Source organism: Ips typographus, linkage group LG3, assembly GCF_016097725.1.
Source record: "Ips typographus isolate SLU linkage group LG3, UJ_Ityp_2.0, whole genome shotgun sequence".
NCBI lineage: Eukaryota > Metazoa > Arthropoda > Insecta > Coleoptera > Curculionidae > Ips > Ips typographus.
In genome coordinates this window covers 21076163-21104129 of record NC_138424.1, presented here as the reverse complement: position 1 = coordinate 21104129, position 27967 = coordinate 21076163, and the positions used below count along the sequence as shown (strand labels likewise).

Sequence of the window (27967 nt, the reverse complement as noted above, 5' to 3'; positions counted from 1 at the left end):
TTCTGTCAGTTGCATTGACCAAAATACTGATTACTTAATTGGGTTACTGACTATATCGTAGTAAACCATTCATTTTGCATTTACAGAGTTTGTACCTCACATCAAAACGTTATTCGACGAGGGAATGCTTATGGGTCGGGGTTGGACGAGTCAAGAAGCTCTTCGCTCATTGGCGTACTCCACTTTAGCCGATTTAGTGCATCACGTTAGACAACAACTGCCCATGTCAGAACTGATCCGGTCAGTTCATCTGTTCGGACGGAATTTGCAAGACGACAGTCTACTGTCCACTATCCACACCATGTCCTGCAAGTTGCTGTTGAATTTAGTCGACTGTATTCGACAAAGAGCGGAAACGGAAAACAGGTAGTTTGTATAATTATCCAGTTGGTGCTGTGAATTAGTTAGTTAGTTAGTCTTCTTTGTTTCTAATTATGGTCACAATACATTTCCTGTAACTACAAAAAACATACATGAAAACACAAAAAGAAACAGCGTCATTTTAAGATGAGCGTACACCTAATAGTCTCTTACATAATCACTGATACAATATGGCTCTAAATTAATTAACATCTGTTTTACCTTTCTTTTAAAAAGATTCTCAATTCTTTCCAATTTTAAATCATTTTGTAATGTATTAAAAAGCTTCAAACAGGCATAATATGGATTTTTTTCGGTTATAGTTAATCTGTGTATCGGATAATTTACATTTACGCTTCGAGTGTTATAACTATGATGTACCTCCAGGCCAAACATACTTTTGTTTTTGAAAAAGAAAACTCTACATTCATAAATATATAGTCCCCACACCGTCAGAATGCCATTAGCTTTGAAAACCCCCCTGCAGCTCTCCCTGTATCCCATTTTCTTGACTATTCTAAGTGCTCGTTTTTGTAAAACTTTTTTCCATTAAGCTATTAGAACCCCAAAATATTATCCCATACTTGAGCACAGATTGAAAGTTTGCGTAATATAGGATTTTTAATGTTCTTTCATTCATGTATTTCGCAGTGATTCGTATGCCATAGCAAACTGAACTAAGCTTTTTGTTTAACTCTAAAATATGATTTGACCAGTTTAGGAATTCATCCAAGTGAATTCCAAGAAATTTGGTATGTTCTACGAGCTCTGTATTTGATTGTCCAAAAGTTAGTGTTCCAGGTTTTTCAATTTTAAATTGTTTTGTTCTAAAGAGTAGAACCTTTGTTTTATTATTATTAAGTAATAATCTGTTACTTTTAAACCAATCTTGTGCTCTGCAAAATAAGTTTTGTAAACCGGACAATTTGCTAGTCGAGAATTATTTGTTGCAGTAACGAGAGCAGGGACCTGTTGATGCGAATGCTCGAAGTGTTTGTGCTTAAATTCAAAACGGTGTCCAAAATTCATTTGGCTCGGTTAATGAATAAGTCGGACACGAAGAAGCAGGATTTGCCTGGTCAAGGAACTGCCACCGCCCCTGAAGTAAATTGCCGGCACTCTTTCCACTGACTGTGTTAAATGTATGCATTTTTAGGTTAAGACTGAACCTGTTGACGTTTTGGACAGTTTAATTCCGCCTCAGACTACGGAAAAAGAAACTAAATCGAGGTTGGGCATTCAGCATAACAGCGTGATTCCTTACGGTGTTCCCGAATGTAGAAGCATTGTCAAAACATTGGTGAGTATCAAGTGCAGTAGTTCTAGTTTAATTTAGGTCATCAAGCGTTTTGTCTTTTAAAGTAAGTAGGCACTGATATGATTAAAAAGTTCTGTAATATGTCGGCTAGAAAATTGTCTTCGACTGTCTAGCTAGCTTATGGTAGAAATGTGATGTGGAGTGACATTTGTCAAAATGTCTTTCAGTTTTAAGCGGTTATCTGCAAAATCGTGCCAATTAGAGCAGAATACCAAATTTTGTACTGTTTTTTCAGGTTATTGTATAGGAAATTTAATGAGGATTCCAAAAATGTGCTTAAAACACTCATTTTCTCACTCCAGGTGGGTTTTACAGGTGATTTTGTCGCTGACTACCCTTTTAAACTGTGTTTCTGGCAATTAAAACTTTGACACCGCTTTTCTCCTTGACTACCAGGTTTTGTAGTGTTTTTCCATGTTATTGTATAGGAAATGTAATGATGATTCCAAAAATGTACTTAAAACAGTCATTTTAACTGTAATTCTTGCAAATTCTAGACGAATTTTGACATTAGTGACAGATATCATATTTGGAAGATAATTTAGCTAGGTAGTCACGTGACCACTGTCAAATTAACTGTCATAAATTTGAAAAAAGCGTTTTGTATCGAATACTGCAAGAAAACTTGTCTAAACCTTGATTTTTGTAACTTTTGAGCACAGTTTGATAGTCAGAGACAAAATTGCTTGTCAAACCCACTTGGAGTGAAAAAATGACTGTTTTAAGTACATTTTTGGAATCCTCATTTAATTTCCTGCTCAATAACCTGAAAATTACTACAAAATTTGATGCAGACAGGGAGAAAAGCTGTATCAAAGTTTGAACTGTCAGAAACACAGTTTGAAAGGATTGTCAGAGACAAAATCGCCTGTAAAATCCACTTGGAGAGAGAAAATGACTGTTTTAAGTACATTTTTGGAATCCTCATTAAATTTCCTGCTTAATAACCAGAAAATCACTAAAAAATTTGATGCAGACAGGGAGAAAAGCGGTATCAAAGTTTGTACTGCCAGAAACGCAGTTTAAAAGAACTGCTAGAACTGCTAGAAACACAGTTTGAAAGGATAGTCAGGGATAAAATCGCCTGTCAAACTTACTTGGAGTGGGAAAATGACTGTTTTAAGCACATTTTTGGAATCCTCATTAAATTTCCTCCTCAATAACCTGAAAATCACTACAAAATTTGATGCAGACTGGGAGAAAAGCGGTATCAAAGTTTGTACTGCCAGAAACGCAGTTTAAAAGAACAGTCAGGGACAAAATTGTCTGTAAAACCCACTTGGAGTAAGAAAATGACTGTTTCAAGCACATTTTTGGAATCCTCATGAAATTTCCTGTTCAATAAGCTGAAAATCACTACAAAATTTGATGCAAACAGGGAGAAAAGCGGTATCAAAGTTTGAACTGCCAGAAACACAGTTTGAAAGGATAGACAGGCACAAAATCGCCTGTCAAACCCACCTGGAGTGAAAAAATGACTGTTTCAAGCACATTTTTGGAATCCTCATGAAATTTCCTGTTCAATAAGCTGAAAATCACTACAAAATTTGATGCAAACAGGGAGAAAAGCTGTATCAAAGTTTGAACTGCCAGAAACACAGTTTGACAGGATAGTCAGGGACAAAACTGCCTGTCAAACCCACTTGAAGTGAGAAAAATACTGTTTTAAATACATTTTTGGAATCCTCATTAAATTTCCTGCTCAATAACCTGAAAATCACTACAAAATTTGATGCAGACAGGGAGAAAAGCGGTATCAAAGTTTGAACTGCCAGAAACACAGTTTGAAAGGATAGACAGGCACAAAATCGCCTGTAAAGTTCACTTGGAGTGAGAAAATGACTGTTTTAGTTACTTTTTTGGAATCCTCATTAAATTTCCTCCTCAATAACCTGAAAATCACTACAAAATTTGATGCGGACAGGGAGAAAAGCGGTATCAAAATTTGAACTGCCAGAAATACAATTTAAAAGGACAGTCAGCGACAAAATCGCCTGTAAAACCCACTTGGAGTGAGAAAATGACTGTTTTAAGTACATTTTTGGATTTCTCATTAAATTTCTTATCCAATAACCTAAAAAAATCAGTAGAATCAGTGAGAAAAGCGGTGTTTAAGTTTGAACTGCCAGAAACACAGTTTGAAAAGACAGTCAGGGACAAAATCGCCTGTAAAATCCACTTGGAATGAGAAAATGACTGTTTTAAGCACATTTTTGGAATCCTCATTAAATTTCCTCCTCATTAACCTGAAAATCACTACAAAATTTGATGCAGACAGGGAGAAAAGCGGTATCAAAGTTTGAACTGACAGAAACACAGTTTGAAAGGATAGTCAGGGACAAAATCACTTGTCAAACCCACTTGGAGTGAAAAAATGACTGTTTTAAGCACATTTTTAGAATCCTCATTAACTTTCCTATCCATTACCTTGAAAAATACCACAAAATTTTGGTACAGTCAGGGAGAAATACATTATTTACTTTACCGGTAATTTACCCATCACTAGAAAAAAGTATCACTTTACTCTTTACTGGCACAAATAATTATTTATGTTCAAAAATGTAGATTTGTGGAGTGAAAACAATCACGTGGGTGTGCGTCAGTCGTAAAACTGCAACCGGCCAGACTTTAGCCCAGGCTCGAATCTTCCAACCTCACGAAACGTTAATTTACGTGCGGCTCGTGAAATGGGCTTTAAAGGCTTTGGACGTGTACATGCTCAATCTAGGTCCAGTTTCCAAGGTATTTATTTAATCTCAACTCGAAGCGATAACGTTGCAATTGATTGCATAATAATGTAGGTGATGCAAAACTTGAAAACCAAAGAGGAAAAAGAAGTGCTGGAACATTTCACCAGTATATTTTCCATGATGAACCCGTTAACGTTCCAAGAAGTGTTTTCCAGTTGTATTGAATACTTAGTGGAGCGAGTACATAAGGTAAAGTGGTTCAAGTCACAAAACTGTTACTGGACAAACTGGTTTTGCAGAACCTGGCATTGCAAACCATCCCCAACACTTTACTAGCCAATCCATCCACCAGTCCCATATTTGCCACGATACTGGTGGAGTACTTGTTGGAACGCATGGAGGAAATGGGCACCAACATCGAACGAAGCAATTTGTACCTGAAACTTTTTAAACTTGTGTTCGGTAGCGTGTCGCTCTTTCCGCAAGAGAACGAGAACATGTTGCGGCCGCATTTACATCAAATTGTCAATAAGTGGGTTTGCTTCTAATCCATATTGGTTGTGGTGGTTATTGTGGCATTTTCAGGTCGATGGAGTACGCAATGTTGGCTGCCAAACCGCACAACTATTTCCTTTTATTGCGCGCGCTCTTTCGGTCAATAGGCGGAGGTAGTCATGACTTGCTTTATCAGGAGTTTTTGCCTCTTTTACCGCAACTGTTGGAAGGGCTAAACCGCCTACAAAGCGGTTTACACAAGCAGGATATGAAGGATCTTTTTGTGGAACTTTGCCTTACCGTTCCAGTAAGGTTAAGCTCTTTACTGCCTTATTTGCCCATGCTGATGGATCCCTTGGTAAGTTTTGCAATAAATTTATTTTTTTTTAGTTTAGAAACGTGCCAATAGCCAATTTGCAAAAAAAACGTTATTTATTACTGAAAACAGGACTAAAAGCCTTCTACCTAAAAATTACGTCAAGCAAAAACGGCTCCTACGTCACGAGGCACGTCTCGTCGCCTAGAATTCCTACTCGACCGTGTCTTATAACGGTAGAATCGTTCAAAATTGCTGTTGTTGATTCTTGCCAATTTAAGACCACAAAGTTCTCTGTATTTTGTAGATTTTCGAAGTAAATCAATCCTAACTTAAGTCACTTTACTAATTTTCAAATAGGGGTATTTTTGAGCATGACTTTAACCCAGAAACGAATTGTTTTGAAAAAATTTGAGGAAAAAACTTAAAACAGGGAGATTTTCAGTCCTGATTATACTGATACTAATTTTTTTAATTTTATTAATACGTTCTCAACAAGATGTAGCACTTCTTGTAAATGGCCAGAAGACCCTCTAAATACTATCCGAAACCTCCTAAAAATTGTCAGAAGACTCTACAAGTGTCCTAAACGGTAGAAAATCCATTTATTATAGTCAAAAGTTTCTAAATGCTATCTAGAACTTCCTAAAAAATGTTTAAAATAATCAGAGGCCTTTTCAAGTGTCCCAAACTTTAGACAAATCGGTTATAATGGCCAGAGGCTTCTAAACACTATCGAAAACCTTCTAGATATTGTCAAAGTCTTTTTCAAGAGGCCTTAAACCTGAGAAAAATTGTTTAAAATGGACAGACGCCTCTAAATATTATTGAAAACGACCTAAATATTGTTAGAGGACTCTACAAGTGTCCTAAACCTTAGAAAATTGTTTAGAATGGTCAGATGTTTATAAATACTATTGAAAACGTCCTAAATATTGTCAGAGGACTCTACAAGTGTCTTGAACTTTAGAAAAATTGGTTAAAATGGACAGACGTCTCTAAATACTATTGAAAACGTCCTAAAATTGCCAGAGAACTCTACAAGTGTCCTTAACGTTAGAAAATTTGTTTAAAATGGACATATGTTTATAAATGCTATTGAAAACGTCCTAAAAATTGCCATAGGACTCTACAAGTGTCCTAAACCTTGGAAAAAGGGGTTTAAATGGGCAGACGCCTCTAAATACTACTGAAAACGTCCTACAAATTATCAGAGGACTGTACAAGTGTCCTAAACCTTAGAAAAATTGTTCAAAATGGACAGACGCTTCTAAATACTATTGAAAAAGTTCTAAAATTGCCAGAAAACTCTACAAGTGTCCTAAACCTTAGAAAATTGTTTAGAATGGTCAGATGTTTATAAATACTATTGAAAACGTCCTAAAAATTGTCAGAGGACTCTACAAGTGTCCTAAACCTTAGAAAATGTGTAAAATGGACAAACGCCTCTAAATATTATTAAAAACGTCCTAAAAATTGTCAGAGGACTCTACAAGTGTCCTAAACCTTAGAAAAATTGTTTAAAATGGACAGACGCCTCTAAATACTATTGAAAACGTCCTAAAATTGCCAGAGAACTCTACAAGTGTCCTAAACGTTAGAAAATTTGATTAAAATGGACAGATGTTTATAAATACTATTGAAAACGTCCTAAAAATTGCCTGATGACTCTATAAGTGTTCTAAACGTTGGAAAAAGAAGTGTAAATGGGCAGACGCCTCTAAATACTACTGAAAACGTCCTAAAAATTGTCAGAGGACTGCACAAGTGTCCTAAATCTTAGAAAGTTGTTCAAAATGGACAGACACTTCTAAATATTATTGAAAACGACCTAAAATTTGTGTGAAAAAGGGGTTTAAATGGGCAGACGCCTCTAAATACTACTGAAAACGTCCTAAAAAGTATCAGAGGACTGCACAAGTGTCCTAAACCTTAGAAAATTGTTCAAAATGGACAGACGCTTCTAAATACTATTGAAAACGACCTAAAATTTGTCAGAGGACGCTACAAGTGTCCTAAACCTTAGAAAAAGTGGTTAACATGGACAGATGCCTCTAAATACTATAGAAAACGTTCTAAAATTGCCAGAGAACTCTACAAGTGTCCTTAAACCTGAGAAAAATTGTTTAAAATGGACAGACGCCTCTAAATATTATTGAAAACGTCCTAAAAATTGTCAGAGGACTCTACAAGTGTCCTAAACCTTAGAAAAATTGTTTAAAATGGACAGACGCCTCTAAATACTATTGAAAACGTCCTAAAATTGCCAGAGAACTCTACAAGTGTCCTAAACGTTAGAAAATTTGATTAAAATGGACAGATGTTTATAAATACTATTGAAAATGTCCTAAAAATTGCCTGATGACTCTATAAGTGTTCTAAACGTTGGAAAAAGAAGTGTAAATGGGCAGACGCCTCTAAATACTACTGAAAACGTCCTAAAAATTGTCAGAGGACTGCACAAGTGTCCTAAATCTTAGAAAGTTGTTCAAAATGGACAGACACTTCTAAATATTATTGAAAACGACCTAAAATTTGTGTGAAAAAGGGGTTTAAATGGGCAGACGCCTCTAAATACTACTGAAAACGTCCTAAAAAGTATCAGAGGACTGTACAAGTGTCCTAAACCTTAGAAAATTGTTCAAAATGGTCAGACGTTTCTGAATACTATTGAAAACGACCTAAAATTTGTCAGAGGACGCTACAAGTGTCCTAAACCTTAGAAAAAGTGGTTAACATGGACAGACGCCTCCAAATACTATAGAAAACGTTCTAAAATTGCCAGAGAACTCTACAAGTGTCCTAAACCTGAGAAAAATTGTTTAAAATGGACAGACGCCTCTAAATATTATTGAAAACGTCCTAAAAATTGTCAGAGGACTCTACAAGTGTCCTAAACCTTAGAAAAATTGTTTAAAATGGACAGACGCCTCTAAATACTATTGAAAACGTCCTAAAATTGCCAGAGAACTCTACAAGTGTCCTAAACGTTAGAAAATTTGATTAAAATGGACAGATGTTTATAAATACTATTGAAAACGTCCTAAAAATTGCCTGATGACTCTATAAGTGTTCTAAACGTTGGAAAAAGAAGTGTAAATGGGCAGACGCCTCTAAATACTACTGAAAACGTCCTAAAAATTGTCAGAGGACTGCACAAGTGTCCTAAATCTTAGAAAGTTGTTCAAAATGGACAGACACTTCTAAATATTATTGAAAACGACCTAAAATTTGTGTGAAAAAGGGGTTTAAATGGGCAGACGCCTCTAAATACTACTGAAAACGTCCTAAAAAGTATCAGAGGACTGTACAAGTGTCCTAAACCTTAGAAAATTGTTCAAAATGGTCAGACGTTTCTAAATACTATTAAAAACGACCTAAAATTTGTGTGAAAAAGGGGTTTAAATGGGCAGACGCCTCTAAATACTACTGAAAACGTCCTAAAAAGTATCAGAGGACTGTACAAGTGTCCTAAACCTTAGAAAATTGTTCAAAATGGTCAGACGTTTCTAAATACTATTAAAAACGACCTAAAATTTGTGTGAAAAAGGGGTTTAAATGGGCAGACGCCTCTAAATACTACTGAAAACGTCCTAAAAAGTATCAGAGGACTGTACAAGTGTCCTAAACCTTAGAAAATTGTTCAAAATGGACAGACGCTTCTAAATACTATTGAAAACGACCTAAAATTTGTCAGAGGACGCTACAAGTGTCCTAAACCTTAGAAAAAGTGGTTAACATGGACAGACGCCTCTAAATACTATAGAAAACGTTCTAAAATTGCCAGAGAACTCTACAAGTGTCCTAAACCTGAGAAAAATTGTTTAAAATGGACAGACGCCTCTAAATACTATTGAAAACGACCTAAAATTTGTCAGAGGACGCTACAAGTGTCCTAAACCTTAGAAAAAGTGGTTAACATGGACAGACGCCTCTAAATACTATAGAAAACGTTCTAAAATTGCCAGAGAACTCTACAAGTGTCCTAAACCTGAGAAAAATTGTTTAAAATGGACAGACGCCTCTAAATATTATTGAAAACGTCCTAAAAATTGTCAGAGGACTCTACAAGTGTCTTAAATCTTAGAAAGATCGTTTAAAATGACCAGAAGTCCCTCTAAACCGGGGAAAAATCGCAGTTGTTCAGTTTTGTGGAACTTGTGTACTTTGACACCATTTAGTATTAACATAACCATTTTCCCTTCATCATAATTGAGAAACAAGCAAATGAAGAATTAATATTTATTAATCACAAGCGCTAAACGCGACTGAACTGAAACGTGCTTCGTGACGTCACCTAGACCGAAATTTGTCGTTTTGGTTTGCGTTTAAACTTCAATTGCTAATAAATTCGTTATGCCTGGACAGAAATAGAAACAAGTTTACACAACCATATTTCATATGTAATAATTAATCAATTAAATAATATGTGCGTTAATGTAGGTTTCCGCATTGAACGGATCACACACTTTGATCAGCCAAGGTTTAAGGACGCTAGAACTATGCGTAGACAATTTACAGCATGATTTTCTTTACGAGCACATTCAGCCTGTTAGAGCTGAATTGATGCAGGCTTTGTGGAAGTCCTTGAGGAGCAATGATCAAGTAATCTGACCGATTTTTGAGTTTTTGTGTTTTTTTTTTAATGTAAGATTGTTTGATAGCTGGCTCAGGTGGCTTTTAAGGTTCTCGGCAAATTTGGAGGCGGCAATCGTAAAATGATGATCGAACCGCAACGTCTAGAGTACGTATCCTCCGACTTTGATCCCCCCGCCATTTTGGCCAAGTTCGATCACTATCAACAGAACGTCGAATTTCCAGTTGCACAAGTCGGTTCCCGTTCACTTTATCGGGTTGCATTACTATTTAGGAAATTTTAGGTAATGGAGACCGCATTCAACGCGCTAAAGCAAAGCGTCACCGATCCGTTCTATCGTAAACAAGCCTGGGAGGTGATTAATTGCTATCTGACCGCGTCCAGAGATCTAGGAGACAGCAAACAGACCTTGATTAACCTGTTCTTGCATCCCAGTTTTCAGGATCCCGCCACGATCCGGAATATTAAGGGATCAAACTATATTTCCATACATAAATTGGCCAGGGACACTCATCAGATGGCTTTAACTGGTAAATGTCTTTCTCTCTCTTAATTTGGTTTTTGTGTACAGGGTGATTGGTTACATTTGCTCTTATCCTTATCTCATCATTGACTGAAATGATTGATTTTGAAATAAGAAAGTTATAGTCCATGAGTTATAGTCCCTAATTCTTGAAAGCAGGGAGCAGGACTCTCAAGTGAAGGTTTGATAGAATGTGACAGAAAAAGCTGGCAATAACAGGTCTCTGTCACATTCTGCAAACTTTTCTCTTGGTAACTGTCCTCATTTCAAGAATTAGGGCCCAGGAGGAGTGTTCGTGGAACGAGGGAAGGAAGTTCTCAACGAGATGTAGCACTTCTTGTAAATGGCCAGAAGACCCTCTAAATACTATCAGAAACCTCCTAAAAATTGTCAGAAGACTCTACAAGTGTCGTAACTATTAGAAAAGGCGTTTAAAATGGCCCCAAGCTTCTACCAGTGTCCTAAACGGTAGAAAATCCATTTATTATAGTGAAAAGTTTCTAAATACTATCTAGAACTTCCTAAAAAATGTTTAAAATGATCAGAAGCCTTTTCAAGTGTCCCAAACTTTAGAAAAATTGGTTATAATGGCCAGAGGCTTCTAAACACTATCGAAAACCTTCTAGATATTGTCAAAGTCTTTTTCAAGAGGCCTAAACCATAGAAAATTGTTTAAAATGGACAGACGCCTCTAAATATTATTAAAAACGTCCTAACAATTGTTAGAGGACTCTGCAAGTGTCCTAAACCTCAGAAAATTGTTTAGAATGGTCAGACGTTTATAAATACTATTGAAAACGTCCTAAAAATTGTCAGAGGACTCTACAAGTGTCCTAAACCTTAGAAAAATTGTTTAAAATGGACAGACGCCTCTAAATATTATTGAAAACGTCCTAAATATTGTCAGAGGACTCTACAAGTGTCGAACTTTAGAAAAATTGGTTAAAATGGACAGACGTCTCTAAATACTATTGAAAACGTCCTAAAATTGTTAGAGAACTCTACAAGTGTCCTAGACATTAGAAAATTTGTTTAAAATGGACATATGTTTATAAATGCTATTGAAAACGTCCTAAAAATTGCCAGAGGACTCTACAAGTGTCCTAAACCTTGGAAAAATTGTTCAAAATGGACAGATACCTCTAAATACTACTGAAAACATCCTAAAATTGCCATAGAACTCTACAAGTGTCCTAAACGTTAGAAAATTTGTTTAAAATGGACAGATGTTTATAAATACCATTTAAAACGTCCTAAAAATTGTCAGAGAACTCTACAAGTGTCCTAAACCTTAGAAAATTGTTTAAAATGGACAGATACCTCTAAATACTACTGAAAACATCCTAAAATTGCCATAGAACTCTACAAGTGTCCTAAACGTTAGAAAATTTGTTTAAAATGGACAGATGTTTATAAATACCATTTAAAACGTCCTAAAAATTGTCAGAGAACTCTACAAGTGTCCTAAACCTTAGAAAATTGTTTAAAATGGACAAACGCCTCTAAATACTATTGAAAACGTCCTAAAAATTGTCAGAGGACTCTACAATTGTCCTAAACCTTAGAAAAAGTGGTTAACATGGACAGTCGCCTCTAAATACTACTGAAAACGTCCTAAAAATTGTCAGAGAACTCTACAAGTGTCCTAAACCTTTAAAAAATTGGTTAAAATGGACAGACGTTTATAAATACTATTGAAAACGTCCTAAAAATTGTTAGAGAACTCTACAAGTGTCCTAAACCTTAGAAAATTGTTTAAAATGGACAAACGCCTCTAAATACTATTGAAAACGTTCTAAAAATTGTCAGAGAACTCTACAAGTGTCCTAAACCTTTAAAAATTGGTTAAAATGGACAGATGTTTATAAATACTATTGAAAACGTCCTAAAAATTGTCAGAGAACTCTACAAGTGTCCTAAACCTTAGAAAATCGTTTAAAATGGACAAACGCCTCTAAATACTATTGAAAACGTCCTAAAAATTGTCAGAGGACTCTACAATTGTCCTAAACCTTAGAAAAAGTGGTTAACATGGACAGTTGCCTCTAAATACTACTGAAAACGTCCTAAAAATTGTCAGAGAACTCTACAAGTGTCCTAAACCTTTAAAAAATTGGTTAAAATGGACAGATGTTTATAAATACTATTGAAAACGTCTTAAAAATTGTCAGAGACCTCTACAAGTGTCCTAAACCTTAGAAAATTGTTTAAAATGGACAGAAAAACCTGGCAATAACAGGTCTCTGTCACATTCTGCAAACTTTTCTCTTGATAACTCCCCTCATTTCAAGAATACCCCTCCAGATCAGGCCGATCACACTCGCCTCGAGAGAAAGGTTGACAGAATGTGACCATATGTCAAAACACTGATAGAGTCATGCCCTATTCTGTGGAAGGAGAGTATGGCTCCCTCGTCGAAAATCGCATCCCTGAAGGTTTTGCAGGATTGAATTGTACTGTACGCTATACAAACTTCACTTGTCTCTGTTACATAAAACAATATTATTCCGTATTACTGATCGAACTTTCAGGCATGATTATTGGTGCTGCAATCAAGGAACTGCGTCAACCTGCGATGCAAACTTTCGTATTACTGGTGCGTCATTACACGATGGTGGCAGTGGCGCAGCAGTGTGGCGCTTTCGCGTATACGCCCGAACCGAACAAGCAGATTGACTTGGACCCGTTGGTTCTGGTCGACGCTTTGGCCGTTATTATGGGACACGAGGAACGAGAGTTGTGTAAACCTGGACACATTGGTCTGGTAAGTTTTTCTCGTTACTTTTCGGATCTACTTTGATTTTTCACTGTTTACCCAGTCGATTAATCTGTAAACTACGATTTTTAAATGGACAATTTAATACCAAATTATAACTGGAAATTCCTAGTGATTTTTATAGCATTAAATTGACAATTTGTGAATCAATCTACGTTTCCATCGAGGGGTGCTGAGTACAATTTTGTCCACTAATTTCTTGTAATGCCCAGTAATTCCTAATAATTCCCAATAACTAACGTAACCTAACAATACCCACTAATTTTCTGAATTACCACTGGACTGGAAAGTCTAAAAAAACATTTTTTAATAAGAAAATGTGCGTGCAACGATTTAACCGGAAGTAGATATCGTCTGCTGCTCAGTTTAAATGGGACGCCTTGTATATTATGCATTTTTGGATTCTACGTCAAATTCTAGACATATTTTGTGTATTAATGTCATACACTTTTCTGTACCCGTTTCTGAGATATTTACCGTTCTATGTGAAATTTAATATTTTCAGTCTCCCAAAACAATAATTTTAATTTATGCATATCAGGGAACGTTTTTTTCTTGATTTTTGTGTTTTGTCGTGTTATACAAGGTTTGTTCTAAGAGTGGGTGAAGAAAAACAATAAAATATATTATACAGGATGGTCAAAAAGAGAGCTCAAGGCGTCAGTTCTAAAAAAGGACGTTTTTCAAATTAAACACTCCTTTTGTCTGATTATCTGTTCAAAATTAAGGTAAGTTTGTATTAGGTCACTTATTTGAAAAATTTATTCTTTAAATTGAACCATTGAACCTGTAACTGTCAAAATAATCGAGTTATTGAAGGTTAAAGTAGTAGCTGTCAAATTCAGTCAAACTATCTTTATTATCAAACAACTCGTTTATTTGCAACACTTTGTATAGACTTTTATATGTCAATAGATAGAAAATATAATAGGCTTTCCAAAAATATGGCCGTTTGTGTTGATAGGGTGCTCCACTTGGCCGTCAGAGGGGTCCAAAGCTAACTAAACGTTTTTCTTGACTGTAACCACTCTAACTTCTTTGAGAGATTTTTTTTAAATCGGTCAGGTACGACCCTGATATTTAGCACAAACTTAGCACAGTGAGTGTCAAATTTGGAGCCGTAGCAAAACTGTAGAAATAAAATCATTAAAGTCGATTTTGGCTTGCGCTAAGTGGACAACATAACGCAAAACCCATTGGAATAGTGCGTGGTGTTTCAGGCAAATTTGACCCTTACGAAAATTTTTAAAAATTTTTGCTAAAATTGGTTTTTCAAGATATTTCCATACATTTTCCATAATTATAATTTTCAGGGTCAAATTGGCCCTAACCAGTCAAAAAGTGTTTCTGGGGCACCCTGTCTGTAAACCGTAAATAACACGCGTATTTGTAACACTTATACAGTGTGACCCATTTAGAATGGAAACACTATTACGGGAATGAAATGTCTATTACGGGAGAAAATTTTAAATATTTGATTCAGTTTTCAGGTCATATTACGATACTTTTTCTTGATAGAAAATGGAGAATTTTTATTAGCGATTTTTTTATTGAAAAAATTACTACGCTACTGGATCTATAGTGCTTTCAAATAGCTGTGACCAAATTTTTTTTTTTTTTTTTTTTTTAGAAATTAATTAATTAATAATTAATAATAAACAAGTAAATAGTAACACCATTTCTATGGCAACAGTTGATGCAGGGTGTTCTTTTGTGACCGTTAGCTTAGAGGATTTTTGAATTTTAATTTGTCATAACTTTGTTATTAATGAATGGATTTTCATGAAATTTTGGTCACAGCTATTTGAAAGCACTATAGATCCAGTGGCGTAGTAATTTTTTCAATAAAAAAATCGCTAATAAAAATTCTCCATTTTCTATCAAGAAAAAGTATCGTAATATGACCTGAAAACTGAAATAAATATTTAAAATTTTCTCCCGTAATAGACATTTCATTCCTAATTATTTCAAAAAAAAATCATTGAAATCGGTTAATAACCTAAAATTTTATAGGGGTGTTTCCATTCTAAATGGGTCACACTGTATAATATACTTTTATATGTCTATAGACAGCCAATGAAATGAGCTTTATATTGACGTAGAAAAGTCGGTTGGTTAGTGGTACCGTTTAGCCACTAGAGGGCGTCAACTTTGACCAATTTTTTTGGCGTATCCTTTAAAAAGTTCAAAATGCACTGCCCTTTTACCTCGTGCTAACCGCATCACGATTGTACGTATATAGGGTGTTCAAAAACCGAAAAGAAAAACAGTGAAATTTGAAACTAACGCTCTGCCAGTTGTGCGTTTACCCGGTTCTAAGTGGATGTAAACCTAGTCCACTGGATGCAAAAAGATATTCTGAACCTTTTTGGTCTCATGTAAAAAATACTAAACTAACCGTTTCCGAGATATTCAACTTTTTCACTATTTTTTTTGGCAAATTACTTTAAATTTTTGAAAACTCCGTAACTCCGCTATTTTTGGGGCTTCAGCTACTCTAAAAAGCTCAAAATGTTCGTCTTTAACTGCTCTTTCATCTCCTGCCAACCGATATACGATTGAGCATATACAGCGTGTTCAAAAAAACAATGGAATTTGAAACTAACGCTTTGCCAGTTGTGATCGCGTTTACCCGGTTCTAAGTGGATGTAAACCTAGTCCACTGGATGCAAAAAGTCATTCTGAACTTTTTTAGTCTCTTCCGAGATATTTGGATTTTTTACTATTTTTTTTTTTGCAAATTGCATCAAAATTTTAAAAAATTCGTAACTTCTCCATTTTTGGGGTTTCAGCTACTCTAAAAAGCTCAAAATGTTCGTCTTGAACTGCTCTTTCATCTCCTGCTAACCAAAATACGAAAGAACTTATACAGGGTGTTCAAAAAACAATGAAATTTGCCAGTCGTGACCGCGGTTACCAGTTTCTAAGTGACTGACTTAGTCCACTGGTTGCATTCAAATTTTGATAGTTTTATATCTCTGCAATTGTAAAAATCTCAAAATGTACGTCTTGAACTGCTTTTTTGCCTCATGCTCACCGCAACATGATTGAACATGATGAAAAAGAAAAAGAGTCAAACTTGAAACCACATAAAAACTTTGAAAATTCTATATCTCCAGCAATCTTTGAGATTTCAGCGACTGTAAACAGCTCAAAATGTTTGTATTGAAGTATTCGTTTGCCTTGTGCTAAGCGCAGCACGATTGAACATATACAGGGTGTTCATAAAGTTAAATTTTGACCGCGTTTGTTTCTACAGGAACAAAAACAATGGGAAGTTTCTCTTGTCAATTACACGACGTCCCGTCAGCCTAATTAACTGTAAAACTGACAAAAAGTGTCAAAATTCGAGTGATCAGCATGACGTCAAATTCTAAATGTTTTTAATGATCAAAATTTATGTTTTTCCTTGTTATGTCTTCACACTCTTCACTCTTTAAATCAAGCTTTTCTATAATATACCCTCTTGTTGTTACTGTTAATTTCTACAGCTTCCTTTATCCCTTTATGAACTGGTCAAAGAGATTGAAAATACTTTTATTAGATTTTATAACTTTATACAGACATAAGCACACTCGAATAATAATTACCGTCTATCTTCCTTAACCTGAGTATCTTAAATTGTCATTAGATGACATAATGTTTATGTAGTATGTTCAGTAAAATTGATTATTTTAACATTCCCTTCCAATTTTACAATACATACACATCAATATAATAGTAAAATTAATATCAATACAAGAACTTACTTCTATAACAATTTCTTGAATAACTTATAAGTTCAAAATATCTACAACATTTAGTTTTTCAATAAAATATTTAAATTTTGGTAGCGGTAGAGCTTTTGTGAATACATCAGCTACTTGCTCTGCTGTACAAGGATACTTAAAATTATTTGTCCTTGTTTGAATTTCATTTCCCTGCATTCTGATTTTTTGTGTCCCCTTATACCACAATAATGACACGTATGGAAAATTTTCACTTGAGGTCGCACCGCTTCTATAATCAGGAAATGCATAACGATTTGTAGTTGATGGTCGTTTGTTTATTGGCTGACTTCCTGGATGTCTATATCCTTTTCCAAAATGTTTTCTTTCTTCATCTCCTCTACCATAAAAAGCATGTGGCTGTGATGTGTCTACATTCTCCTCTTTTACCTTTTCTTGTCTTGATTCCTCCATAAGTAATTTGTTTTTTACAAAGTCAAGAGAGATGTTACTTTCACCTTGACAAAAAATAATATCAATTGCAGTGGTAACTACTTGATAGTTCTCTGGCATTGCAGACAATAACTGTGTCATTTATGTTTCCACCACAGTTTCTTAACTCTGAGACTGTTTTCTCAAATTCAAACAGAAATTCACTTAGTTTTCCTTTTCCAAAGTTTTTCATGTTTCTTAATTTCTTCTGCAAATGTACCTGGTTTGCTATTCCTTGCTTTTGAAAAGGACCTTTCAACTCATTCATGATTTCTTTAGCTGTAGTTTTGGTTTTCACCATTTCAAGAACATTATCAGCCAATAACTGAACGATTAAATTCCGAGCTTTTATATCGTTTTTATTAAAAATTGCAAGTTCATTTGTGGCTGTTGATTCCGGAGGATCGTTCTCCAACATTTCCAAAACACCTTGTTGCTCAAGACACAATCTTACTCGAAACTCCCAATTTGAGAAGCCATTTCCATCAAATGGCTTTACAATTAAATTACTAGGGATTGTCGCCATAATTTGTCTTATCCTTCAGGTTTTCAAAATACGTTTCACAACAGGATAATTACTGCTTACTTTTCCGGTTCTCCTGGACTGGGCCCATAATCTGTTAATTTGTACAGCTTCCTTTATCCGTTTATGAACTGGTCAAAGAGATTGAAGATACTTTTTTTTTTATACACCTTTATTTTACTGACATAAAACAATGGAAAGACATAAGCACACTCGAATAATAATTACCGTCTATCTTCCTTAACCTGAGTATCTTAAATTGTCATTAGATGACATAATGTTTATGTAGTATGTTCTGTAAAATTGATTATTTTAACAGTTACAATCAATATTTACTTTACAGATGCTCATTGTTGATACAGCTACAACACTACTTGGCAGCAAAGAAATGGCATGCCGCCTGCCTCTAATTGAGTACCTTTCCGAAAAAATGTGCGGTCTATGTTACGAACGCGCTTGGTACGCTAAATTGGGCGGTTGCATTGCCATCAAGTTTATGTTTGAAAAGGTTTGTAAAGCCCGTGTTTCAGTTGTAGTGAGTGTTTCTATGATTTTCCTTTCTCAGTGCGCATTAAAATGGGTTTACGAGCACATGTTCACCTTCCTAAAAGCGTTGCTGTTTGTTATGATGGATTTGACTGGCGAGGTTTCCAGTGGCGCGTTGGATATGGCCAGGGAAAACCTGCAAAAAATGTTAATCGTTCTGGTTGGGTCGCCGCCCGAAGGCAGCGATGACGAAACCAAAAGTTTACAATCCGACGCGTTGCAAAAAGTTACGCACGAACTAGTCCGGTATTATTTCCGTTCATTGTTTCTTTTTGAAGGTTTTGATGAGTTTTTTTGTTAGACAAATAACGAGCCCTCACAAAATGGTTCGCGAGCAAGCCATGGCTAGTCTAAGACTACTGGCCAAGGAGCAGAACAAGTCTGTAACGGCCGTTATGGAACCGTTTAAAGGAGTTTTGGCCGATATGGTACCACCCAAAAATCATCTTTTAATGCACCAGCCGGCCATCGCTCAAATGGGTCTTATGGACGGTATTAACCTCCCACCAAATATCCTAACTGATTATTAATTGTGTTCAAATTGCAGGTAACATGTTTTGCAACACTTTAGAACCCCGACTATTCACCCTAGATTTGAAAATCCACGAACACAATTTGTTTATCACCGATTTGCTATCGTTGTGCAAAATGGACGATTCCCGTTTGAGCAGTTTCTTCTGCTACAAATCGATTTCGAACTTCGTTCCTTTACGGCAAAGCGCTTTAAGAGTATTGGCGTCTTGCTACTACTTGGAAGAGGTCCGCGACCAGATATTCGAGGTGCTTTATCGGGCGCTGGAGAAACCAAACGCGGAACTGCAAGAAACCGCGTTCGATTGCATGAAAAAGTTCATAGCCGGATACCCGATCCAGAAGGAACTGTTTAATCCGACGGTGCGACCGTTGTTGATGACGTTGGGCGACGAAAAAGTCGTTACCCTGAACGGTTTCAAAATGTTGTCCTATCTGACGCAGCTTTTTCCCAACGAATTCAATGAGAAACTGTGCGATCAGCTGTTTCAAATTTTGGAGAAACTGTTGGAGAAGATCACGACGGCTTATAAAACAGCGGCTGGTAAGTAAATGATTTTATTTACAACCATATATGTAATGCTGTCATTACTAACGTCATTGAAGGTTAGGAAGTATCATATTGCGCACCTCTACTTCCCGCCCTCTAAAATTGTGTGATTGTTAATATTTTTGAAAAAAAAAATGATGATTGAATCAAATTTTTTTAATGTCAGATAAAGTCGGATCGATATTCAGTTCGCAAATAATAAATTGAGAAAAATGTCCTGGATTAATAATAATAATAATAATAATAACAGTCTTTATTTCGAATTGTGATTAGGATAGAGTACAATGTACATTATCAACTAATACAAAGGAAATAGCGTCATGGTAAACTATGAACTATGTAGTACTTAAAGATACTTATATACATTTTCAGCGATTTTTCCCTAAATACAGATTTCAGAGAATAAGCAAACTTTATTTAACAAAATAATCCTCTATAGTGTAGGGTTCTAATTCAATTAGTAAATTTTTTACTTCTTTTTTGAAACTTTTGTCCGTCAATGTTTTCAGCCTGTCTGGTAGGTTGTTAAATAGGCGAATACACATATATTTTGCATTCTTTTCAGTGAGTGTTAATCTATGTTTTGGACAGTTTACATCTTTTTGTCTTGTGTTGTATGTATGATTGACTTTGATGTTAAATAGGTTTTGGTTCTTTTTAAGAAAGATGAGACACTCATATACAGGGTAATTCAAATTCGACCCTCACTATTGGGATCTCAGAAACCATAAGAGATACGAGAAAGTTTAAATTGGGGCAAAGTTGCGCAATATAAAGCTCAACCAAATGCTGTTTTAAAAATTTTGATTTTCCGAGTACTTCCGAAGATATCCGAAAAAAACTGAAAATTTGATTTATTGTTTTTATTTATTTCTAACCTTATTTGAAGAGATATCCCAAAACTAAAAGCATCTTTTCATTGCCACTTTTTCCTAGCTATTCGATGATGGATACAAATTTGCCACACGACGTTTCGTTTTCTGTCAGTCATCATCAACTTTCTTTTTTCTTATGGGCGCCATATTGGATTTTTAGCCCACCAAATAGTACGTTTCATTCTGATTTTAGTGATGTATAATAACTTATGATTTGCTTCCTAAATAACAAAATAATTCAATAAAAACTATTTTTACTTTAGTTATTGGCTTTGAGTTAATGGGCCGTTTTAAAAAATGTCATTGTTTGACAGTACTTGTCAAACACGATAATTCGGACGATCATTAGAGAGTCAATCATAGTTAAAAATGTATCTAGAAAAGAAACCCCCGCAGAAAATGTTATTATTATACAAGCATTGCTGAACTATTTAGGTTAATCAGAAAAAGAGATTTGTTAGCATTATCTCTAACTTAAAAGGCTTATTTATGTTTCCAACAGAAAGATCATCATTTTAGGAACTTCATTTTTTGGCAAATTTCAATTTTTATAATGTTAAGTGCTAGTTTATAGTTATTTATTTTGGAAGTGACAAACCATTTTTTATTCATTCATATTTATTCGAGTGAATAAACCGGTTTAAGTCACGTGTCTTATACAGTATTTTATTAAATTTCGACTTCTTATATTAAAAAAAAAAGTAAAATTACAGTTCTATTAAATTTGCACCGCGCCCCGTAGATGTAACATTGATGTTTGTTTGTTTACATCTGTAAATAGGCGAATGTCATTCAGAGTGATTTAATAGTTACTTTGCAGCAAGTGACTTAAACCATTTTTTATTCACGAAAAGAACAACTAGGTCCACAAGCGTAGCGAGTGGCCTAAGCTATTCGAGTGAATAAACCGGTTTAAGTCACGTGTACACTTTTGTGACTAAGTATGTTCAGGCCAATTGCGTGTGACAAGTACTACTACCAAGTAATCTTCATAAAACGTCTCATTAACTCAAAGCTAACTAAGGTAAAATCTCTAAAAGCTCTAATGATCGTCCGAATTATCGTGTTTGACAAGTACTGTCAAATAATTACATTTTATGAAACGGCCCATTAACTCAAAGCCAATAACTAAAGTAAAAATAGTTTTTATTGAATTATTTTGTTATTTGTGAAGCAAATCATAAGTTATTATACATCACTAAAATCAGAATAAAACGTACTATTTGGTGGGCTAAAAATCCAATATGGCGCCCATAAGAAAAAAGAAAGTTGATGATGGCTGCCAAAAAACGAAACGTCGTGTGGCAAATTTGAATCCATCATCGAATAGCTGAGAAAAAGTGGCAATGAAAAGGTGCTTTTAGTTTTGGAATATCTCTTCAAATAAGATTAGAAATAAATAAAAACAAAAAATCAAATTTTCAGTTTTTTTCGGATATCTTCGGAAGTACTTGGAAAATCAAAATTTTTAAAACAGCATTTGGTTGAGCTTTATATTGCGCAACTTTGCCCCAATTTAAACTTTCTCGTATCTCTTATGGTTTCTGAGATCCCAATGGTGAGGGTCGAATTTGAATTACCCTGTATATAAATTGCATAAACTGTCATTATTTTATTTTTTTTTAAGATGGATCTACATGAATCTTTGTATGTCATTTTGAACATTAATCTAATTGCCCTTTTTTGAATTACAAATACATTCTGTATTGAAGTATTTCTACCCCAAAACATAATTGCATACTTCATAATCGATTCAAAGTTGACGAAAGTACAATATTTTAAGGGCCGCCAGGTTCAGATACCCGGAGACAATTCGAATTCCATAGCAAATTGAGTTTAACCTGCCTAGCAGAACATTTATGTGATCAGACCAATCTAGAAATTCATCAATCTGCACTCCCAAAAATGTTGTGTTCTTGGCTAGTAATTGGCTCCTGTCAGTGAGAAGGTGTATTTCATTAGGTTTCTCAAATGTACCTTGTTTTGTTGAAAAAATAATCACACTTGTTTTTTCCATATTTAAAGCTAATTTATTTTTTTTAAACCAACTCAGAGGTCCTAATAAACAGATCTTTTCCAGACTGAATTAAAGTGCTGATTTCCTCTTGACCTGCAAGTAAATTTGTGTCATCTGCAAAGTTGACGATTTTTTCATTTTCTTTTGCTATAGAATTCAGATCGTTCATGTAAATTACAAAGAGTAGTGGCCTCAGAATACTGCCCTGGGCTATTCCATGTTGATCTTCTTTTATATTTGATGTGTATGGCTTGTTGTCCCTAAATAGTTTAACCTGTTTTTTTCTATGAGATAAGTAAGAACCAAACAATCTCAGGGCTTTACTTCTAACTCCATAGAGTTCTAATTTTTTTAACAATAGTTCTTTATCTACACAATCATTAGCCTTAGATCAGTCTAACAATTTACCTATTCCTAGTTTATGGTTTTCTATGTGTTCAAGGATATGACTTGTAAACTGAAAAATTGCTGTTTGTACTGATCTTCCGGCAATGTAGCCATGTTGATAACCATTGAAGAGGTCGCACATTATAAAAAAATCTGTTAGCTGTGTGTATAAAACCAATTCAAAAATCTTTGAAAAGGCTGGAAGGATGCTTATTGGTCTGTAATTTCCTATTTCATTTTTATCACCTTATAAATCGGTTTAACTTGAGCAATTTTCAACTGATCTGTAAAGCATCCCTGCTTGAGACTTTTATTTATTAAGTATGTTAGTGGCTTGGATATATGTGGTAGTACCAATTTAACTATACTTGCAGGAATTTCATCTATACCACTTGTTATTTTGTTTTTTAATTTTGCTGAAAAATCACACAGTTCCTCTTCAGTGATTGGTTTGAAGTGAAATGATTCACTATTGGGGATTATATTACAACTAAACTCCGTGTGCTCCATATTTTCCAATATATCAGGGACCAACGACAAGAATTTGTCGTTAAATTTGTTTGCTATAACACAAAGATCACCCGCTATATCAGTCTCAAGCCAACACTGAGTTTTCCCCAATATCTCATTACAAATGGACCACATAGATTTATTTTTATTGTCAGAAGATTCTATTTGTTTTTTATAACTATCCGCTCTTGATTTTAATAAATTCATATTCCTTTTTTACAGTGATATACTGAGGTTTAAATCTTATATCATGTCTTGACAGCTGAAGTAGCAAATCTAGTTTTTTCTTGCACTCATTTAATTCATCCGATTTGTATAATGTTTTGCACTTATTTCTGCTTTTATTTGTTACTAATTTCTGAGGAAAACATTGATTAAACAGGATTGAATCAAATTTTTTTAATGTCAGATAAAGTCGGATCGATATATTCAGTTCGCAAATAATAAATTGAGAAAAATGTCCTGGATTACAACTCGAATTGTATGCATTCTAACGGTTATAATGCCTATAATACATTACAATACTAAAATTAACATGATCTAAACTAAAACAAACTACTTATTGAAATTAATGGTTACATTTGAATTATTATAAGTGATTATAGAAATATTTAGGCCAGTACCAGCACTGGCGTCTCCAACAGTTGTCTCTTTGGTCGACAAATTAATTTGCTGCCGAATGACTGAGGTTTGTGGGCAACTACCTGCAACAGCTACAGAAGACATGGCACGTTGGAACAGCATAACGGCAGTTTTGGTTTTATTCTCCATTGAGCTATCCACATAACCTTCTGCCACAGTACTAGATTTCCATCCTCCCAGCCCTTTTAATTGGAGTACATTTGCTCCACTGTTGGCAAGTAACGTAGCGGCGGTTCTTCTTAGAGCGTGGCCTGTAAAGCCTTTCGAGTTCTCTAAATTCAAAAAAGTAGCAATTTTTTGGGAATAATTAGCTATTGTACTAAGACGATTTTCGCTTGCACCAAGCGGCCAACATAACGCAAAACCCATTGAAATAGTGGTAGTGTTTCAGGCAAATTTGACCCTTACGTAAATTGTCGTTTGCAAAATCGGTTTTTCAAGAAATTTCTATGCTTTACATCGTAGTAGACCTATAATAGTAGCTCATGTAACCGTGTTTTCTTAATTTTCCAGGGTCAAATTAGCCCTAACCGGTCAAAAAGTGTTTCTGGGGCACCCTATCTGTAAACCGTGAATAACACGCGTATTTGTAACACTTTGTATATACTTTTATATGTCGATGGACAGCCAATGAAATGAGCTTTCCATTGACATAGAAAAGACCTGATTTGAGAAGCTTAAAAAATGTTTTTGTAATCAGTATTCACTTTAGTTTTGAAAATCGACTTAGAAATTAGTAAATTTACTTTGAACCGGTGAAAACTGACTTGAAAAGCTTAAAAATTGTTTTTGTAATCAGTTTTCATAGTTTCCAGACGAATTGAAAGACTTTAGTGTGAAAATCGACTTAGAAACCAATAAATTTACTTTGAACCGGTGAAAACTGACTTAAGATGCTTAAAAATGGTTTTTGTAAACAATTTTCAGACAAATTAAAAAACTTTAGTCTTGGAAATTGACTTGAGAGACTTAAACAGTCTTTGTAGTCAGTCGTCATAGTTTTCAGATAAGTTGAAAAGCTTTAGTATAGAAAATTGACTTTCTCTAGAATTTTCGACTAACAAATTCACACATTTAAACCTTGAAAGTTGACTTGGACACCAAAAAGTGACTCTAAACCAATGGAAAAGTGACATCAGAAGCTTAAAATTTGCCTTTGAAGTAGATTTTCATAATTTCAAAACACATTTCAATATTTTAATCTTGAAAATAGTCTTAAACACAGAATATTGACATTATAGATAAAAATTGACTTGAAGACTAACTTTTCAAGTTTTTTTTACTTTGCTTTTCATTTTCTTAGAATTCTGAACTATTTTTAGGGCTTCAAAACTGCTTTCAGCTTGGAAAATCCAGTTTCAAAGCTATCTTCACCAAGTTTTTGACATAGCAAACCTTAAAAAACAACATTTCAAACTTTGTCTCTATTAAATTGACTTCTGGACACTCCAGTGTTAAAAACTCGAGCTTTTCTTAAAAATCTAGACTGTTTTTAGTACTTTAAGGCGGTTTTCAGCCTGAAAAGTCGAGTTTTAAGGCTCTTCACAAAGTATCAGGCCTGAAAGCCAGTTTGTACACTACCCATAGCCTTGAAAGTATTATTTCAAACTTGTCTACTATTAAAGTGACATTTACACTCATTAGTGCTTCAAAACTGAAAAATCGAGTTTAAATTTATTCATAAGTTTCAAACTCTTCAGTGATGAAAGTAAATTGAATTCTAGACTTGTTTTAATCCAGTAAATAGACTTTTGGACTCTCTTTAGTCCTAGTAAAATCAGTTCTAGCCTTTGAGACTATTTTTAGTAGTAAAAAATGAGTTTTATGCGCAACAATCTTTGTCTTGATTTGCAATTGATTTTTTACTTTTGAACTGTTTTTTGGAAATTGCATTCTCTTAGTCTTTCTATTCTTTGAAATGTTACTTTTTCAAAAACTCTTAAATAAATTACGAGTATCGATTTTCTCGTATAGTACCAGCCAGGTTATTGTTTTGAATGTGACAAGTAAAAATCTTCATTCTTCTTTTCGTCCCTGAGAATAAAAACCATCATTACACGCCTGTTTAAGAATATGTTATTTAACTTTTTTTCCTTGTTATTGTGATATGTAGAATCTAGTTACCTATACTACACAATAAACATAGAAATATCTAGAAATGTATGTAAAGTAAGGAGCAACAATGACTATGTTATCATTGGATGGGGTATAAATTAGTTGACTTTAAATATGACAGTTTCAGACATTTTTCCAATAAGTACTATTTGACTTTCTAGAAACTGGCGTGGTCAATATCACCAAATCAGATACCGAATTGAAAATCGTCACCATTCTAAACATATTCCATCAAACGCCAGCGGCCTCCAACAAGTTCGTTTTGAAACTCACCCAGCTGATAATCCAGACGGAACAAGCTATGGCTATTGGTAAAATTTTCAAACTATCCGAGATGATTTTATTTTAAAACATCGTCATTCTCAGAGGCGAGCAGTCCGTTCAGAACGCCTTTAATGAAATTCCTAGCCCGTTATCCGGGTGAAACTTTGACCATGCTAATGGACGATAACTACGTAAAGGAAAAATGTTACAACCGGTACTTGCAGTACCTGATCACTCACGAAGAAGGCAAGGTTTTCAGGTATTAATGTAGTGAATTAGATTGGATTGTTCGATGAACGGTTGTGTGTGCAGGGAATACATTCAAAACAATATGGTGAGGCGTTTGGTTATTCTGGCCCAGTCCAACTACGTCACCAGGGACCTGGGCATTGTGGAAGGAAACGATTGGCAGAAGAACGAGATGCAATTTCAGAGTATTCGTATTATTTCGCTGCTGATCAAGTTTGACGATCAATGGTTGACGACTCAACCGGATTTGGTCGAAGTCTTGAAACAGATTTGGTGCGATAATGGATATCTGGTAAGTATTCTGAACGTTCATCTAAATCACAAACTAAAGTCCGTCTCTTTTCTATTGCGTGTGAACTGAGCGAGATGGTTGAAATTTGATTTGTATATTTACGTATTTTTAAATTCGGGAATGTTTGTGCTGGCGCAGGCCCACGTTCGAAAATAATTTGACAATGTGTCATCTGATCAACATCTTTAAAAACAAAGGAACCGGGGTCACGTGACTAACTGTCAAATCACATTCTGAACGTAAGCTTTTGAAAAGTATTTTGGTTTTTTGACGTCTATTGACAGTTTTCTCAATTTTTTTTCCTCCTCTCTGTTGCTCTTTTTCCTGTTGCTTGTGTAGTTGTATTTGTAATTTTGATACTACAATTATTTTTGTTTTGTGTCATTTTGACAGCAAAATCATGTTCCCAATGTCAAAATTTACGTTTTAATTGGATAGTAACCGAATGTTCTCAGAAAAACTCATTTTCAGGTAAATTTTTTTGCAATGTTCCATAACTCGTTTATTTGAAACATTCTGTATAGACACACTAAATAACCAAAAAAAGGTAGTGAATGGGACTATCACGTGACGTTGACCGGACCAAGCTAAGTTGTACCGTTTGGTCGCTAGAGGGCGTTAAAGTTGATCAATTTTTTTCGGATGTTTTTATGAATATCTCGAAAACGGTTTGAGTTAGGGGGTGTGACATTTATACTACGTATACACCTCGATGGGATACAACTTTTACTTAATATGGTATTTTTCTGTACAGCGCACTGTTTGACGTTGAAAAATAGAAAACAGAATTTCTGACATTTTTCCAGGGGGGGTACCCATGGATTTTTTTGGAAAATTTTTAAATTTTGAAAATTGTCTTTAACTGTCTAGATAGCCGTAGGTTAATGGTAGAAATGTGACGTGGAGTGTCATTTGTCAAAATGTAATTTTTTAAGGGTGCCACACACTAAAAACTGTCAAAATGGCCATAATTTGAATGTCATCTCCAAAACCGTACCAGTTAGAGGAAAATGGGCGTCAGATTAGTGTTTCCCAGTTTGAACTTAGTATAAAAAGGTCACTTTGATTGAACAAAATCCAATATGACCGTTGTGAGTGTAGTAGGCCCAAAAATCCCAAATTTGAGTCAAAATTTCGTGCACTTTTCCAAAAAATCGTTCACAACTCGCTTATTTGAAACATTCTGTATTAA

At 34.9% G+C, this 27967-nt stretch overlaps 1 protein-coding gene across 13 annotated transcripts in view; it reads left to right on the top strand.

Moving 5' to 3' along the window:
• Nipped-A (Transcription-associated protein Nipped-A) overlaps window positions 1–27967 on the top strand; it is a 128521-nt gene that overhangs the window by 35001 nt on the left and 65553 nt on the right. For 8 of the 13 annotated variants that reach the window (XM_081976119.1, XM_081976120.1, XM_081976117.1 and 5 more), the window contains exons 6-23: window positions 87–369; window positions 1314–1464; window positions 1517–1660; window positions 4244–4420; window positions 4480–4617; window positions 4668–4900; window positions 4954–5221; window positions 9623–9784; window positions 9844–10008; window positions 10060–10306; window positions 12831–13063; window positions 18141–18305; window positions 18363–18589; window positions 18645–18835; window positions 18891–19418; window positions 26132–26281; window positions 26337–26493; window positions 26547–26775. In XM_081976119.1, coding sequence (XP_081832245.1) covers window positions 87–369; window positions 1314–1464; window positions 1517–1660; window positions 4244–4420; window positions 4480–4617; window positions 4668–4900; window positions 4954–5221; window positions 9623–9784; window positions 9844–10008; window positions 10060–10306; window positions 12831–13063; window positions 18141–18305; window positions 18363–18589; window positions 18645–18835; window positions 18891–19418; window positions 26132–26281; window positions 26337–26493; window positions 26547–26775 — 3848 coding nt within the window. The remainder of the gene's footprint in view (window positions 1–86; window positions 370–1313; window positions 1465–1516; window positions 1661–4243; window positions 4421–4479; window positions 4618–4667; window positions 4901–4953; window positions 5222–9622; window positions 9785–9843; window positions 10009–10059; window positions 10307–12830; window positions 13064–18140; window positions 18306–18362; window positions 18590–18644; window positions 18836–18890; window positions 19419–26131; window positions 26282–26336; window positions 26494–26546; window positions 26776–27967) is intronic. The other 5 variants (XM_081976127.1, XM_081976126.1, XM_081976125.1 and 2 more) reach the window with 1 other exon arrangement.